The sequence below is a fragment of the Urocitellus parryii genome, chromosome 1, assembly GCF_045843805.1.
Source record: "Urocitellus parryii isolate mUroPar1 chromosome 1, mUroPar1.hap1, whole genome shotgun sequence".
NCBI lineage: Eukaryota > Metazoa > Chordata > Mammalia > Rodentia > Sciuridae > Urocitellus > Urocitellus parryii.
In genome coordinates, this window is record NC_135531.1 from 76,275,963 (window position 1) to 76,295,461 (window position 19,499).

Sequence of the window (19,499 nt, forward strand, 5' to 3'; positions counted from 1 at the left end):
TCTGCTCTACTAGATTTTGAATTTCTTGACAGTAGGTGCTGTGTTTGGCTTACCTCTATCTGCTGTGCGCAGTGCTTATTTGATGGGTAGATGAATAAAAAGTCATAGATCTACCTATTTATTCAAAGTGTTGCTGGACTAAATAATGGGACAGATATATTGTTATAATCAACATAGCATATTTTGTGGGTTATGTAATATTTTTTTCTACTGGCAACTGCATTCTCTGTAAAATAAAAGAACAAGCATCTGGACCATCCTTTATACCAAGTTGTCAATTTCCAGGGAGTTCTATGTTCAAACCCTTTATAGCTCTGACTTGCTTAAATGGATGTTCAGCACTGGTTTGGGCTGAACCAGATGCATAAAGAGCTTTCTGGAGAAGAGACAGGTAAACAACAAGGCCTTCATCAGGCTACTGACTTCTTTACAAATCCAGCCAGACTAGACAAAATTTTTGTAACCTAGGATTTGTTACTAGGCTTAGTAATCTGGAATGATCAAATATTTGACAACAAAAAAATCTATAAGCTTCCAGGTCAATTTCTAAATCTCCTATTTCTTTGTGACTGTAGAAAACTACCATTTTATAGAAAATGAGATGAGTCTATTTTGATCTCTTTTTTTATATCACAACATTTTCCTAATTATTTTTTTTTCATTTAAAACTCTATTCAGAATAATGACAATGCACAAAGGATATGTTAAGGGTTAAGTGAAAATTAAATAAAAGGTCATATTGGCTATATCTGGTGGGTGAAATTATAAGATGGGTAATGAGGCAGAGCAAAAGATTAGTGACTTTTACTTTATACAATGTTTGTACTGTTTTATTTCTAGTGAGCATGTATGTGATTTAAAATATTTTAATACAGTTTTTAATAAATGAATTCATAAGATCTCTTTCTTGGTGAATTTTCCTTAACTAAGAAAGTTCTATAACAAAATTATTCAAAAAATAGATTTAGGCTGAACCCCCCACAAAAAACTCCTGTTATGATTTTGATATTTGACGTCTCCCAGAAGCTCAGGTATGAAAAAATGCAAGAAAGTTTAGAGGCGAAATGACTGGGTTATGAACGCCTAATCAGGGAGTAACTGGGTGGTAACTGTGGGCAGGTAGGTCAAGGATGGAGAAGGTGAGTCATGGGAAGTGTGCCTTTGGAGTCTAGTCTCTCTGCTTCCTGGTAGGATGTTCTGAGCCACTTTCCTATGCTACACTCTTTCGCCATGATGTTTGTCTTACCTCAGGCCCCAAATAATGGAGTCAGCCATCTATAATCTAAGACCTCTGAGCCCAAAAATAAGCTTTACCTTCTCTAATTGTTCTTGTCAAGTCTTTTAGTCACAGCACCAAAATAGCTGACTAAAACAAGCATGGACTATTTGGTTTACAGTGTAAAGTCACAAGCAAGAAGAGTTTGTGATTCTTATTCTCCTGGTGCCCACAGTCACCAAAAGCATTAGCAAAGACACATCCTGAATGTTAACATGGGTCATTGGGTTTATAAATGCCCTGAGATTTTGGAAAACAGGAGATTTTTAAGAGCTACAGTACTGGGGAAGATCTTAGTGGTGGCTCAGAAATGGTCTTGGAAGGACAGAGTTGAGGGATGACAGTACGGGGAGTAGAGAGGATGAAGCGGGACAAAGCCAGAGGATCTGTTCACATTGGCTCTTGTGTAGATATCATGAAGTGCTTAACTTCCACAGAGTCAGTCATTCTACGTGAGCTGGTCAATATTCTCATGAGTGACCTCCACTCTCTCTCTTAGCCACAGGGAGCCTTCATCCTCTTCAGGACTGAGTAATCTTGTCCTTGAGGGAGGCAGGTTACATTGCATGTTTATAACATCATATAAAAATGACCAATAAAAGAAATTAACATTTTTACTAGTAGAGCTTGAAGAGGAGGGGAAAGGAGAGGATAGTATGAGTTAAATTCAGTGTTTCATCGAAAGGAATCAATAATGTCATTTTAAGGTGGCAAAATTTTAAAAAATCATGTTGTATCATATCCCTTAGATTTATGAACTAAAATAAATAGGAACAGAAATGCTTCAAATAGTTACAACAGGAGTGAGATTTGTGTGATTGAGGTGGAGGGGGATCTTATATTTAACATCTTCTTGTACCTTTTGAAATACTGTATATATGTCACTTATATTTTATTATAAAATAAATTTCAAAATCAATGTATAGATTCTGGATACTAAAATATCTCGATTTTAAAAAATTTCAAAAGGTCTCATATTATGGAAAAAAGATATCAGATTTAGAGCTATATTCCCAAGGTACAATCTGTGTGAGAGTTTCATCCATAATATAAGAAAGCACTGCAGGAAAATAAAATAAAATAATTAAATATATGCCAGATGTGGTGGCACATGGCTATAATCTCATCAACTTGGGAGGCTGAGCCAGGAAGATCATAAGTTTAAGATGAGCTCAGCAACTTAGTGAGGCCCTGAGCAACTCAGCAAGATCCTATCTCTAAATAAAAAATAAAAAGGGTTAGGGATGTGGTTCAGTGGTAAATCACCCTTGGATTCAATGCCCAGTACCAATAAAAAGGAAAGAAAGCACTTCAGGTATTCTAACCAATTTATATCAAAATATATAGCATGTCACAGAACAGCATAGTGCATCAGAAATATTAATAATATCATGTTATATACAAATAAAGGGAAAATATTAATTGCTGCTTAGATTTGTTATTATAATATTCAATTGCACTTAGTAGACATTTAAATAGTTCTTATAAACATGCCATAGTAAAAATGTCCTCAAAGAGCTCATTTCCTTATGTTGATTTGACAACGTAAACTTGAGATATTTAACAATGATCAACAAGCCTTAAAGCAGTCAATATTCTTCATCTTCAGTCAGACGGAATCAATGGGCCTATGACAGCTACTCCTGGTGCAGCATGTGCTAAAACTTTTTTGCAGAAAAACATCACAGTGGATTTGGGGTCTTTACAGTATTTGACAGGGAAAAGAATTAAAGAATAGTCATTGAAAAAAGAATGTGTTCTATACAAGCAAGTTTTTAAATAGCTTTTGATCCATTGCAAGAAGCCAAAAGTGCCAGTATGTGAATGCGTAATTAGGTAGAAAAAAAAATTCATTACAAAGTGAATTTTGGTTCAATTTGACAAGCAAAATATTCTCCCATGGCTGCTTTTGAGGAAATTATTATACCTTCTTTTCATCAAAATGTTGCCAATTCTGCATTTCTGTCAATAGCATTTAACATATTTATTTAGGCTGACTGTTTTCTCACTAAAGTAATGGAGAATTACTTAAATTATTTAAATTGCATTCCTGTTACCTTATATAAAACATACTTATATAATCTATATATAAGAGAGTCACTTTTCCCATCTCCACTGTGGTAGCCACAGAAAACCACCGCTCAAATCTTCAGTTAGCACAGCTGACATGATGGCCTCAGCTATCATTCCTTCGCATCTACCACGGCATTTGTGCTGAGTCCATGCTTCTTCTATGCTGTTCTTAGCCAGTGTCTTGAGTATGGTGGAAGGACTACAATCAGCTCACTCCTATAAAACACCAGGTTATTTTAGTGGGTGCTATAGCTCAAGAAATTCCCTTTGACCTTGAGAAAACTTTCTTAGAACCACCTTGCTGTCTGACACTGACTTTTCCAACATCACATCACATCACCTTCTCCTTTCATAGGATCAGATCAAAAACTTGGTTTGAAGGTCTTCCCTGCCTATTCCTGTTTCTTTCTCCTTTCTAATATGCATGTGTATTGCTTCCAAAAACCAAAACAAAATCAAATAAGCAAAAAAACTTTCTTGAACCTCTAATCCCATCTTGGCATCTGCTTCTTGGAGGATATGAACTGACATACTTTCTGAAGAAAAGGTTAGCATAATGCTTCCTTCCCTACCTTAAGAATCTCAGTCACACTTTCTTCAAAGATGCAGGAACATGCCTATTTTTATTCAAATTCTAGATATTTTTGAGCCCTTAACTTGTTTAGGAATGTCTTTCACATCTGTCCCTAGCCATAGTCTCTAACAGGGCCTTCCCTCCTTTTAGTTATCCTGCCCTTTGCCCCCAAATATTACGAATGTCCTAAAGTAGCTCCCTGTTCCTGTCACTCCTGTCACTTTGATGATTCTTTCAAGTCTACTATTTAGATTTCAAAGTTTTTTTTTCCCCTCAGGCCCTGCACAATCTAAGTAGCCAACTTAACTCTTAAGTTTCAAATGGTAGAAGATACTCTGTATTCAAAAGATTGGAGATGACAGAAACTAAATTGAAGTTTAAGAAGAAATTTTGGAAGATTCACATTAGATGGCTTCCATCTCCCTGGTAAAGAGTGTGATGGCAAGTCACTTGCTGACAGGAGTATTAGCACTGCAAGAGGGGAAAAACCAAAATATAAATTCAAAATGGATTAGAAATTATGTGGCGTTGCACCGAAGGACCCTTTGAAGTACAGTCATGTGTTAACAGTTCAATGATGCAGAAAGGTTAGGCAAAACATGTCATTAGGCTATTTAGTCATTTGGCAAACATCATAAATTCTACTAACATTAACTAAGAGGGCCACAATATCAGTAGGAAATATAATCTAATGGGATCATTGTATATGCAGCCCCTAGTTGATCAAAACATTATGCCATGCATGACCACATATAACATTTCACACTAAATTGTTACTTTATTCCAAAGAATAGCCCTTAATATAGAAGGTACTTAAAAATGTTTGTTGAATGAATAAAGTAAGAAAAGCTATACAGATGTCCTAGAGAGAAGTGGTTAAAGGACATGGACTTAGCCAGTTTCAGTGGCACACAACTGCAATCCCAGTTACTCAGGAGACCTAGGCAAGAAAATTGTAAGTGTGAGGCCAGTCTGGACAACTTAGTGAGACTCTGTCTCAAAATAAAAATACTTTTTCAAAGAAGGTTTGGGAATGTAGCTCAGTAGTAGAGTGCCCCTGGGTTTAATTCCCAGTCCTGGGGAATGGAGGGTAGAGGGAAAAAAACATGGACTTGAGCCAGAATCTAAACACTATCACCCACATCTCTATGCCTCTATGTTTCAGATTCCTTATCAGGAAAATGATTATAGCATGTACAAACTTTATAAGGTTACTGTAGGATACAGTTAAACATGTGTATGTGAATCATTTAATTATGTCAGCCATGTGGCAAGTGCTCTATTATGTTCATTATCATCAGTATTATTACAAGGATTATACAGCTAAAAGAAAAAGCAAAGAAAGAAACGGAGCAGAGTATAGTAGATAAAATACCAGATACAGTGTCAGAAGCCTTCAGCACGAGTACCACCTGCCATTTAATATCAGTGACCTTGGGAATGTTATTTAATGTTTTGCAACCTTGTTCATACCTGTCTCTCATTACATGGTTGTAGTGAGGGTCAAAGGAGATTTGTGTGAAAATGCTTTACCCACCATAAAGGATGACAGACATATACAAGTTTCCCAGCATAAAGGAAAACATATTTACGAATTTATTTGGTTCACGTACCAAATTCCTTAGTTTGAGAAATTCTGAGTATCAGAGTATTACATTTATACATCTTAAGATACATATTAGCCAAACTCTGTTCAAAAACAAACAAAAAAAATTCTGCTGCAGGATTTCAGAATGGTGGGGTGGGGAAGTATTCTGTTTTAGAACATAGAATGCTGGTGGATGGGAAAGTCACTGAAGCTTTGGCCTTTGGTGGAGGTGGAAAGAAATGGGTACTCTATGAAGCTGGAGCATGAAAAAAAAAATCCCCACATTTGAATGTTATGGCATATGTAATGTATGTAATGGCTCAGAGGTGTATACTCATAAAATCAGCTTTCCCTTTTTCTTAAACCCAACTCTCCATAACCAGGCAGCCTGCTGCTGCACCAGGAATTTACTGCTTTGAGCAACTATAAACATTGTGATAATGGTAACACTGCCTGAGAATGGTCACTTGAGAGTGCAGTGTGTGCAGTTTGAGGCCAGAGACAATATTTCCTATTCTCCACACACCGCAGGGCACGCACTGTAATCTGATATAGGGTAAAGGTACTTTAATAATTATTAATATTAAAAGCAAACAATCAACTCTATAGATCAACAGCTCTTTTCCAACATGTTTTCTAATCTCTGTTTCCTCTCAGATGCATGGTTATTGTCCACCTGGAAAGGCCCCAAACTGATAGCCAGAAATCTGCCACCACCACCCCTTCTGCTGTTCCTGCCATCATATTTAATTGTGTTTGCTCAACTCGAAGCCAAACTCATATGCAGTATATTTAGATGGTTAAAATAGCATAGCACTCTACTGTATTCACAGATTATTTTCAACAACACAATTCTTGGGAATTAGTCTGGGATAAATAAGGTAAAGAGAAAAGGAGCAACATAAATTGGTTCCAGTGACAAAGAAAACAATATCAAAATGGCAATCTGGAGATCCGCCATGAGTGAAGGAATAGAGTGTTCCTTTTGGTGCACTCTCCTGAAATGCAATCACCATCTCATTTGCTAGTCTGGATTTATTTTAAAGTGGGTAAGAATGAAAGCAAGAAACGAATAGTAAGGGACTGTGAAAAGCACCTTTATTATTTCAAAAGATCAATGTACAATCACTATACTTATTCTTATACGGCATTAAAGGTAAAACTGTAGAACTGATATATATGTTGATTTTCTGAACCTCTAAGGAGTCTCTATTTTCTATGGTGGCAAATTTTCTAAGTTGAAAGATATATTTCATTAATACATATTCAGGATCTCCTTTCTGAGGTCTCAACTACTGTACATTTCTTCAAATGCCCCCCAAATCACTCAATTTACAATGTCTTGATTGGATGCTATGGTCCTTATATTTAACTGTACCTTATATTTTTAACTGTACCTTATATTTTTCACTTTCCATTTTTAGTATCACTTAAGAAATCCAAACTCAATCTCCCAAATGTCAAAAGACTTAAGAATCATGGAGTAAAAAACAGATTTTGTTGCTGACAAGATTATGGCTTGAACTGGATCAGTTAATTAGAAATAAATAACACCTTCCTGCTTTAATCAGAGCCAAATTTCAAATAACAACAACAACAACAATAATAGGCATTTGAAACATAAGAGTTTAACTAATCTGATTTATCCAAATTTTGAAAATGCAGAGAATAAATATGCAGTTAGATAATTTTTTACTTGTGATTTACCAGAGTATACTTCTTGTACTTAAATGACTATTAATCAAATATCACATTTTTGAGGATACCTACTTTATGTTTGTCTGTCAGGAGCCAGTTTTTTTCTCTGCATTTTTATTCCACATTTATTCATTAGTTAACAAATATTGCTTAGAGCCTACTAGGTGTTCAGGGCTGTTCTAGGTATTGGAGGCACAATTGAAATAGGTAGGCAAGGTGCTAATCTCAAAAAGATTGTATCTTACTGCTCAGGGTAAGGTTAAACAAACAGAAATTAAGATTTCAGATAGTGATAACTCAGTTAAGGAAACATAATTTAGGATAATACTAGTGTGACCAGGAGGGCTGCTTTAGATGGGTGATAGGGAACAATCACTCTCAGAAGGCAATATTTACTCCAGATGGGCAAAATGGTGCTGGCCATGTGAAGAGCGAAGGGAGTTGCAAGTACCAAAGACCTTACAGTGGGAAAGAACTTAAAGAATCCAAAGAACATAAAGAAGGCAATATGAGCATCATGAATTAGAGGGAGGTATTTTGAGATGAGGTCTGATAGTGAGCAGAAGGTACATCCCTACCAAGGACTCAGGCATCCACTTCAAGATTTATTCTGCCTTTGGAGTCAGCACAGATGCAGTGTGTGGAACTGATACCAATATGGCCTCAGGTCACAGATATGGCTGGCACCCTGCAGATTCTCTGCTTTATGTGTCTAAACTGTCCCTCAAGTATTCATCTCTTATATCTCTATCTCCTCAGTGGTTTACTTGGCCTTTTGCCTCTCTTACTTGCTCATTTTCTCACTGTTGGTCTTCCAGACCTAGGGGCCCACTGCCTGGTCCAATCTGATACGTGTCCTAATCTTCCCTATTGGTTTAGGCATAGAGTCTATATAAAGTTGGTCTGGAAGCTTGATCTTGCAACTAAGCCAATATGGAACTTATTATTTCCTTACATAACCAGAACTAAACTGCTGCTGTTACTATTTTTCTGAATATGTATCACATTTTCAATTTTCGAAAATATTTCTGTATACTTTAACTTTTGATTGTGACAACAATATCCACAAGGTAGCTAAATAATTATCATTATTTCCTTTTTATTTTATTTTTTTTGGTGGTGGTGGGGAAGCAGATACCAGAAATTGAACTCAGGGGCACTTGACCACTGAGCCACATTCCCAACACTATTTTGTATTTATTTAGAGGCAAGGTCTCAATGAATTGCTTTAGTGCCTCACTTTTTGCTGTGGCTAGCCTTGAACTTGCTATCCTCCTGTCTCAGCCTCCTGAGCTGAGACAGGTGTGTGCCACCGTGTTCAACTATCATTTCCTTTTAAAGTTAAGAAAATCAAAGTTAGAGCTAAACTTCAGAAAACTAGAGATCCTGCTTTCCCATCTGTGTCTTGTTTGGGGGATGAGGGAGGTCTTGTTCACTGTAAAAGATAAGTCCACAGATGTTTTGTTGCCTATAGGAAAGTTGAAGAGCAGGTGCCAGAAATTTAAGAGGTAAATAGAAAGGATTCCCTTCTCCTGGACTTTTTTCATACTTGCATATTTGAGTTCACTTTCCTTTGTAACATGTCGTCAGACAACATTCACAGCCTCATTCATACATGTAGGTCTTAATACAGAGGTAATTAGTACAAATATATTGCCAATAAAGGGAGCAAAAGGGAACACATGATTTGGAAGAGAATTTGGAAGAAAGAACCAAACATATTTTTTTTCAATGTTTTTTTTTAAGAGAGAGTGAGAGAGGAGAGAGAGAGAGAGAGAGAGAGAGAATTTTTAATATTTATTTTTTAGTTCTCGGCGGACACAACATCTTTGTTGGTATGTGGTGCTGAGGATCGAACCTGGGCCGCACGCATGCCAGGCGAGCGCGCTACCGCTTGAGCCACATCCCCAGCCCCAAGAACCAAACATATTCAGCTGAACTGCTCTTTCATTCTCTTCTTCAGCTTTATCTAACCCCAAAGACCATGGTAGTAGGCAAAAGTATACCTCTGTAGATGTTGGATGGCACATATAACCCTCATTCTAAAAGCTCAGTGTTTTGTGGTCTCATTATCAAGAGTGTATCTTTCAGATATCCATGTTTTCAGAAAATTCAATGCACTATTTTTTAAAAAGTCAGCATTCTCAGATAGGTCCTAATGAGGGTATCTTACAGAAAATAACAAAAACAATTTTGTTGCTCATTCAACATTAATCAAAACTCACAAATAGCTTTCTTAAATGGGTAAGTGATAGAAGAGATTATAAACTTTCTGGTGTATTTCATCTTTCAAAGTAGATCAGTTAGGTTCATTGGAGCTTGTGGTGTGTGGTACTTTGCAGTAGGATGCATTTCATGCCATTCTTTAAAAATCTAAGGTTCTTATTAAGATGAGATTCTAGCTGTTTCTATTAGAAATTCATGACCTTTTTTCCAGGAGAACTGTTTTGACCTGTTATTTCTAGCTAAATTTATAGAAGTTCCTTTCTCTCACTCACTCATGCACACATCTCAGAGAAATAGACTTTAATAGCTAGTGACTTAATTGAAGTATATCTAAAATTATTAAGCAAAAATAACAATATGTAATTATGGTTAAAGCACAAATTCTCTTAGAAGCAACTATTACACAACACAAATGCAGTAAATTTTGAAGGGCATGTCATCCCTAGAGTACCATTTATTGAATTAGATTCAGCAACTCCCAACTGAGGAAAAGTTTGTAAAATATTATACACTTAGTCTGCATGAACTCAAAAATTTCCAAAGAACAAAACTTGGAAATCCTTCCAAGTTTCCAGATAGACATTTAATGCTGTGCACACATCATGTAACTAACTATAGGATACACATCATGTAACTATCAACACTTCCTCTCACCTTTTCAGACAACTTTGGGAAAGATAGAAGCATGTCTGGGGTGCACTGTGCACAAACAGGGTCCACGCTGGATCACTGCCTGCCAGGTGATAAGCTTGCTATAGGAAAGGCTCTGTCCTTACTGGGGAAGTTTCAGGATTGTTTTGCTTTGTCCATGATGGTTGTGTGATCTTCAAGGTGAAATATTAGGAATACCATTATGACCACACAGCTAACCTACAGTTTTTATTAGCGATAAAGCTGATTCCTTTTTTAACCCTTCATCTGGGAAATACTACAATCTTTCTCTTAGAGGACATTTTCTTATAAGCATCCAGATTTCTCAGGGGTAATTTGGCAATTCTACTATGTCACTGTCATTATTTTCTTTCAAGGAAAAAAAAATTGGGAATTCATTACAAAGATCATATAAAAATATTATAGGTAGAAAACTGTAACTAATATAGGAGTTATATATATATAAAATTTGAAATGTGAAAATTGATAGAGAAATTTAATTTTAAAAGTTTATACGAATTCACTGAAAACAACCAAGATATATTTGTAAAATCCATGTAAATTAATCCAAAAGAAAATGTGTATATAGTGTGCAAAATAAATTACAAGTTTAACTTTTTAGGCTGAAATCACATTATTATTTTATTGTATTATAATGGTGTATGTGTGTGTGTATAAAATAATATGCAAATGAGGCTATAACAAGACAGTGCCAAAATAACTGGCTGAAAAGTAAAAAATTCAATCATGACAGTTTTACTTATATGTTTCCCCTGATTAGACTAGTTGATTTGGTCTGGCATTTTGAATGCATTCATTAAATTGTTGTAAACAAAGGTATAGTATGATAATGTCATCCAAGTCAATAATTTTTGGTGTTTACAAAAGTGAACTATTAAATATACAAAGTTTAAAATTGACACTGAAATCAACTAATTTCATTTTGGAAACAAATTTTGCAAATGTTCATTACAGAAAACAGAATTTAGGAAGTAGGCTTATATAATTTCAGCCAGATTATTTCAAGATGAGAGACTGGAGAAAGAGAAAATAAAAAAGATTTCTCTGTTGACAAAATGTTTTTGCTTTTTCCCCAAAATGATACCCACACATTTGTGTGTGCATGTGCACTGACACAATCTTCCCCCACCCCCAGATCCCCAAGATCCCCAATCTTATTACCTGTTTTTGAGCAGCACACTGAAGGTCATCTTATCCAGTCCCAGATAATTTGGCAGCAAGTTTGACCAGTTCCAGTTCCACTTTGTGATGACTGACTGTTGATAAATGAGAAGACACTATTGTTAGTTATTAATCAGAGTTAATATGATCAGTAAATTAAAGCTCCAGCTGTGATAGACTAACTAAGAAGGAGGGGGGTCCAGAACAAGGACTTAGACAGATAACATCAATCATGTCCACAGAAGAAGGTTTTTATTCCAAAAAGACAGCAATTAATTTATAAATCCATTTGGGGATGTAGTCATTACTTATAAAAATATAAATCAATTTCTTGAGTCGTTATTCTTCCAAGTGATAATGGCATTTACCCAACAAGTTTCTCTGGGAGGGTGACTTTTTGAAAAACAAAGCAAAATAATTGGCAACTTTTGTATAGATCACTCTACAGGCAACTTTTGCATGAATCACTTTATATTTTTTTAGCACCCAAAAGTTTGATTAAAAAAACAAACTTAGTAGTGCTAAGACTCAAATTATAAGACCCACCATAATTAGAGTATGATATTAATGTCATCTTTTTGGTCAAGAAAATGCCTTAAAGGGAGACTACAAGGACCTGCAAGTATAAATAATATAAATGATTCCCTTTTCTCATTAATAGATAATTTCACAACAGAGTAAAGAGGAAAAAATACTGTGAAAAATAATCTCATAATTCAGAACTCAATACAACATGCCATTTATTTAAATGAAGTAAGGATAATTTAACAGCTATAATAATCATTTATGGTTTGAAGCAATCTAATGTACAATACAGGAAAACATCCAATAAACTCAAACTTACATAATACATTTTGTTTTAAAGTATTATAGATGCTTATGCTCCTTAAAACTAAATAGTTTGGATAACAAGAGTCCAGGCTGATGTTTAAAATCCAACAAGAGCTATCCCCTGTCACCTGCTGATTAATCAAGCACTACAATCCTGTCATAGAGCAGGAGAATTCTGCCCCGGGTTGTCAGCATTTGAAGGTCTTATTCTACTACAGTATTGATGAATGTAGACGAGCACTGTAAGAGGCATGGTAAAAATATTATCTGCATGCCGAATTAGGCCATTGTTTTAATTCTTATTTTCCTCAGAGCTCTAGGTCAAGCAATCCTTCTCTTCTGCCCTATTAGTTCAAATTGTCTGTCAAGAGGTTTCTGGGAAAAGCTACCAGAAGAATGAACAAAGCAAAGCAACTTCAGATTTCAAAAACTTTGGCGGAAAGATGATCTTTTTAATGTAACTACTGAAACATGCAGCTTACACAATGGATAATCTGACATTTAAAAATGTATGGGGTTTATCACATTGACTTTATTCCAAATGTCCTTGCTTTAAGGTCATTAGTAAAATTCATTTGAAGTTTGGGGATGTGTTTAGGGTTATAAAAAGAAAATTTATCCATGTCATTTAAAATAGAAGCTCAATGTTCTATTGCAATTCATTTAAAATTATTTTCTAATTAATCTAATACACTCAAAGATCATAAGGTGTTTTGTTCTCTCAGGGGAAAAGAAGTGACAAGGAAGAGGAAGAATATTACAAAATGCCTGATTCTTTGTGCCTTCTGTAGATACAACCTAACAGATGTTTGGTCTGCCCAGGGCAAACTGACCTGACCAAAAGTTAAGTTTTATAGACCGAACATATGAATCCGTTTGACAAATAGAAGGTAAAATAACTTTCAAAAGACAATTTGAACAGACCATATAAACTGGAATAAGGGATTTTTTGCTTCCTAGCCAAAAAATATTAAGAAGCTTATGAGTATATATTCAAACCAAAGCATTTTTCTTACTTGTGTAGAGAAACCACACATTTAAATTAAAGTTACCATTTAATTTCTGCATACCTGATCTAGCATATTCTCACTAAACACCTTGTGCACATGGAAAGGGTTAAAGACAGAAGGCTGAGCTTCCACACTTCTCAAGGTCTTCTTTAAAGGTCGGATGGGTAATGGCTTTTCCTCTGAACCATTCATAGAAAACAGATGTTCTTTTAAATATTCCTTTAAGAAAAAAAATTACAAGTCATGATAGTGAGAAGCACATATTCTCTTTAAAAATAAACTGATCAATATCCAAGTTTACCCTTTCAGCACATTTGCAAGATTGCAGTGGATTCCTTGCCTGGGGAAGAATACATTTTTCAGAAAATACATAGATGAGTACCAATCAGCATTGCAATAAACCAATCAAAAATAGGTTTACCCGTTGTACAGTATAGATTTAAAGCCCATTTAACAAACTCTCACATAATGAATGAATGCTTTATATGTCAGAGTCTTTCACAGGCATTGTCTAGTCACTGGTTCATGTGCTATCATGTCTGGTTACTAAAACGTAACTCAGGTGTGATTATGCCCAGTACGAGATTATTCTTTCCTTTATTAACTATAGTTTGCTCCCTACTCCAGGCTCAGCAGAGTGCTAAGTATTCTGATATTTTCCTGCAAGAAGTCACATTCTAAGCAGAATTATTTATAATGCAAGCTCCTAAAGTCTATTTCTATTCTGTGGACTAAAAAAATCAAGGTGATAAAAACTCAGAATATGTAATTCTAATCCTCCAAGTGCCAGTGCAGTCCTGGGCAAAAAAAGAGACGATCTACTGCATTATACCTCATTTTCCACCCATAAATAAGTAAGGTGAACAAACAATCCTAGTTTATTATGACCCTTCAGATGACCACAAATTTAAATGATCATAAATCTTCCATGAACTAACAAATGTTTGCTATTAATAAAAGTCATTTAATAAATAAAAATAATAAATGTTCTTCTGATTTTTAATATGTTACAATATAATTTGTTTTCTTCAAGGTTAAGGTTAAAACAAAGTTCAGAGTCTTAGAGATGAAAAGGACCTCAGAAGTCATCTAAAAATCATTGCTATTCAAGGTCTAGTGCATAGACCAGCAGAATCAGCTTCAACGAGGAGCGTATTAGCAAAGCAGAATTTCAGCCCTCACTGAATCAAAATCTGCCTGACAACTCCGGAATTCCCAAGAGATTGGGAGGCACGTGAAAGTTCAAGAAAGTCTACTGCAACACCACAATCAATGGTTGCCTCTGAAAGACCAGGGGACAAGCCTGTGGTTACATAGAGGACAGTGGTGGAGTTGGAGAAAGAAACCACACACCTGGCTTTATTTCACTGTGCTTTCTCCTGAGACCCTACAACTTTACAAACACCCATTGTGTCCATGGTAGAGGGAAAATTTCAGATTTTACTACCTAAGAGCATCTAAAGAAACCACTACAAAAGCTAACTATAGCAGTCATTTCTTAAGCTTGCTCATTGTAAGTTTAAGAAAAAGATTAATTCTCTAGAGTCTGACAGAGTGGCACACATGAACTTAAAAAATATGTTTAGATGATGATAAAGCCATCACAAAGAAAGTTTATGCCTAGATATATATTACTGAATAGAAACAAAGTTTTTCTCCCTTGTGATTTATGAAACAAAATTTTAAAAAGGATAAAAACACTTCCTTCATTGGGAAAATATGCTTTGTTTTGGCTAATATTTTTTCTTAATTAATTGGCCCTTACATAACCATATTTTTATCTTTTGTTTCTATTATTCAAAAAAAGTGCTCTGTTACAAGTTGTGAACAAACTGGAATTTTTCTCCCTTGTTAAACTACTATATTGACAGTCATCAGTACCCTTAAAAAAAAAACTGATTATTTTACTAAGACATTCTTTTAAATAGAGGGTTTAATCAGGCCTATTTGTTCAGAATATGTCCATTCTTTCTTGAACACCTTCTCTGTGCAGTTAAACCAAAGTTCATTTTTTTACCCATTATTTTTTTCTCTACTTCTCTCCACTGAAGTGTCCCCACCTGCCTGATGGTCCCAACTAGCACACTCATTGAACACGACCAAATCTGGGTTTCTCATCTGTGTTCATGGCCAGGATAATTTTAACCACAATTATACTTTTTTGCTCAATCATCTTACTTTTATCTCAAAGACAAACCTTTAAACGCACTTTCCTTCACAACTTCTCAGACTCTATCAACTACAAATGCATTCTTCCCCTTAGCTGGGCCTATACCCATAATGGAACCCATATTACATTTTGAGTGACGTTTAGCAACACGCGTGAAGGTGCTAAAGATTCACAGTACTACTCATCAAATGAGCAAACCTCACAGTGCATTTGCACCTACAGCATATAATGCCACCCATTTAAAAGCAGCCATGAGCCTACATTAGTCACTCAGCCACCTTGGTATTGTTTGAGTTTATTGTCTGTGTTTTTTAATTAGTCTCCTACTTGCTATACTTTTAGTCTTACCTAACATACCTCTTACCTTTCTGCTCATGCTTCACTCAACAGAGCAAATTAAAGATAGCTCAACAAACAATCTGATGGACATTGCCATAATAGTAAATAGATTCAGGTGTAAAAAAAGGAAAATCATAAGTTTGAGCCCAATTGATCAAAAACTGGTGACCTCCCAGTAAAGATTTCATAGCACACCTGTTCTGAACCACTGCCTCAGAGTTCCAAAAACTCTGTGAGGGAAATGTATCAGATGAATGACAGCTAATAAATATACAACTTGTTTTTGATGATTTTGTTTATTGGTAATTTCTGATCTTTTCTATCAATTTGGCAATCTATATAAGCCATTACTACCTCCAGAGCTTCTATGACATCAATTTACACAAAGGCTCTAATAGTAATCATACTTCAACATCTCCTTCTTATTAGTCACCACAATTACTTTGGCTAAATCCAGGTGGCCAAGTGGAAATGCCATTGAGGAACATAACTTTAGAAGGGAGATCATTCATTTAGCCAAGGATGGGAGTTCCAGGGCTTCCCAAATAGAAATCCCACACAGGCTATCAGGCATCCTTAACAAGAGTGAATAGTCTGTGTTACTTTGTAGCAACTATAGACTGAGCCCTGGAGCCTTAAGGACAGGGTCATTTCTCATAGCTACAAATTTCTCACATCAGGTTATCATTAAAGACATTGTAATGCCACTTGTTTATTGATTAGTTGATTAGCTCTAAGAAATCCAGTAAACAAGTTTTACTTCAAGCAACTCTCAGAAAATGGTTGGGAAGAACATTTACATAACTGAGTTGTAAAATGCTATCATAGAATTTAATTCACCACTTGGAAATCTATGTTTTTTAAAGCCTATATCATTGAGATAAAATGCTACATATTCACATCATTCATATTATATAATTTTTACTATAGCAGAAAATACAATCATGTTTACAAACATAAACATGATACCACATTCTAATTCAGATACATATGATCAAAATAAAAACATGCTGAGTTAGCAAACTTATATTGTCTCAAGCAAATAGCTAAGATTAACTATGTATGTAGATTTTTGTTAAAACAGCTCAAAACACGCAAAGTCAGAGGCTAAACCAAGCAAAGAATAGGCGTAGCATTGGTTCCAGCCAGTGTCTGTGCATTAATAAATTTCCTTGGGTTAATCTGGTTGCTCCTAAATAAGGTTCAGTATTCTTCTGAAGTTTTTAACTACATAAGGAATCTCTAACTTCACCAGCAGAAGTATGATGTCTTTAGGAAAATAGCAGTGTCTCTCTTCAGAAAATTCATTTCCACAAATACCAGATTTTAGCATCAGCTTAACGGTCACAAACACACAATTCCCAAACTACACCTCTAGTCTCCACAATTCAGAACTGAACTGAGTTTATGAGCCATGTTATTGTTTAAATCATACAAATAAAACCTACATTGTTTCAGTGAAGCTTTTTTTCTGTACAAATGCAGAACAGCCGGGGCTGAATAGATTCTATTAATAATGCAATATTGAGTTTGGTATTGACTTTAAGAAGTATTATCACCTCCTTGACTAACCCTTAGCTGCCAGCAGACGCTGCCTCAGGCCAGTACACACCTAATTGCTCGGTAAAAAGGCCGTTTCCCTACCTCATTGAGCCGCATGATGTGATAAATTTGCCTCAGGTACTCGCTGCCACCTGGTTTGTGGCAGACATCCAGGACCATCATGTTTATTTTCTGCTCAGTCAGTTCAAGAGCAGTGTCTCCTTCTTCTAAGACTGTGCTTTTCTCCATTGTCATAAAGGCACTAAACACAAAGGAAGCACATACATATCAGCGGCGAAGAATCGTAAAGATGGAAAATAATCAGAGAGATTGAGTGTGGAGAGTCGATGTAAATCTCATACTCAAAGCACCCATAAAGACTTCGCTCAAATAGTAAGCTTTCCCAAACTGCTGCTGCTCATAGAAACAGTGCCTCAGAATTAAGCACCTGAAAGCATTTTTTAAAATTGAATCGTTTCTTTTAAAACATTTCTTTATTGCATTTATACTCCTATCTATAAAACATTTTCCCATTACTGCAATTGTTGAAATTGCTATAATCACAGGATGAAAACAAAACATTTCTTTTTAAGAATGTGTAAGAAATAATTTGTATTTTCTCTTGGAGGATAAAAAGTATCTTTGATACCAGGGAATAGCTTTGGTATTCTGTCTTTTGTAGATTCCTTTTACAACTGTCTTAGGATACATTAGAGACTAATTAATGTGTCAAAAGGGGGAGCCTATTATTCTAAATATGGGCTGAATGCTTGGTGGCAGTGTGCTTACCACTGGGTATTTTAAATTGGCCTTTGACACTTGTTGCCTTTAAAAAATATAAGCCCCCTCTCCTGCTCCTTATCTGTAACAGATACATAGCAAAGGTCATTACTTTGATTATTCTTCCAGAAAAAGGGTTTACAATCATCACACTAAGAATGTTGAAAACAGTCCTGAAATGTTTCTTTTTGGAGAATGCATATATATATGTATATATATATATATATGTATATATACATATATATATATATATATATACACACATATATATACACACATATATATGCTTGTCCTTCATTTTGAAAATTGTTTACATAATAACGGATAACAAAATATTTTAAACACCTCAAAGTATACTCATGTAAAAAATTATGACAGTCATCACACATGCTACATATTCCACACTAATTTTATTACTATTCCTATTGGATCATGTTAGGCTTTTCAGTCTAAGTGTTCTTAGGAAAATTCATTGTTTCTACTGTTTCCCAGGCTGAATGAAATTTATTGTGGTGTAATCAGCTGTGTACTGCAGTTCATTACTGAGATTTTGCCATGATTATAAAATTAGTTCTGCTAAGAGTCAGTGCCGTTGACCTGAAGACTGAACCAAATGATACCCAGCTGCTGGACATTAACTCTGATATTGCTTCCACATGTAGCTTCAAAATATCCTTCTCAAAAAAGAGGAAAGAAAGAAAAAGTAATTTCAAGATCCTATAAGCCTTAACTCCCCAAAAAGCAAATCCCACTCTGACTTAGCAATATTCATCAACTAGCATAAATCTCTTTTTTAAAAATGGCCTTTATGAGAAGTTTGCGTGTATCTTTTTGAAGCTGCATGCAGGTTGCAAGCAAAATTTCTTGTTGGGTTTTGTAGAGGCTGTCATTGAAAAAGTTGAGGTTCTCTGACAAAGGAGTATCTCAGTGTCAGCCCCTGAATTGTATCCTTTCCTGTCCATCACTGTGCAGGTGAAGCAAATGATTGGATTCAGTCAATGCTATGATTAATGAGTTCCTCTCTGGATTTGGGGCTGCCTATCAATCATGTCATTAGGGAGAATGTGCCCTGAAAGAGGCAGACCTTAGCCAAGGAATAACTGCATTAATCTTAATCTGTATATGCACCCAGCCAGCCAAGTCAGGGTCACCATGATGAAAAACAATAATCTTCAACTCGACAAATTACTTTGCAAAGACAGACATTTTCTTTAGTTTTGGGGCTGTGTGTTCTCCAGAATATAAGTTGACTGTTTACAGCTTGAGAGTTACTACAAAGTGAAGGTTATTTTAATGAATAGTAATACTTTCAGGCAGTATGCAGGACAGGCAACATTTACAGTTGCCACCTATTTGACTGCAGTTATTCTCACCTTTTCCATAACAAAATTCAAAGTTAAATCTGGATGCAAGTGCAAGAAATCTAGTTAAATGATATCATGTAGGTTCCAAGATAATCTTCATGAGGAATTAAGATTTATCTTAACAGAAGAACTATTTTGGTGTAAATGTTTATACACCCATATTTTTTTTAAAAAATATGGCAACCCTTTATATAG

At 35.4% G+C, this 19,499-nt stretch overlaps 1 protein-coding gene across 1 annotated transcript in view; it reads right to left on the reverse strand.

The window, feature by feature from the left end:
* The window catches only part of Kiaa0825 (KIAA0825 ortholog), a 378,474-nt gene that overhangs the window by 171,558 nt on the left and 187,417 nt on the right, over positions 1–19,499 (reverse strand). The window contains exons 19-21 of the mRNA XM_077800531.1: positions 17,263–17,422; positions 13,170–13,328; positions 11,269–11,363 (exon numbers count right to left, since the gene is read on the reverse strand). Of these exons, the coding sequence (XP_077656657.1) occupies positions 11,269–11,363; positions 13,170–13,328; positions 17,263–17,422 (414 nt within the window). The remainder of the gene's footprint in view (positions 1–11,268; positions 11,364–13,169; positions 13,329–17,262; positions 17,423–19,499) is intronic.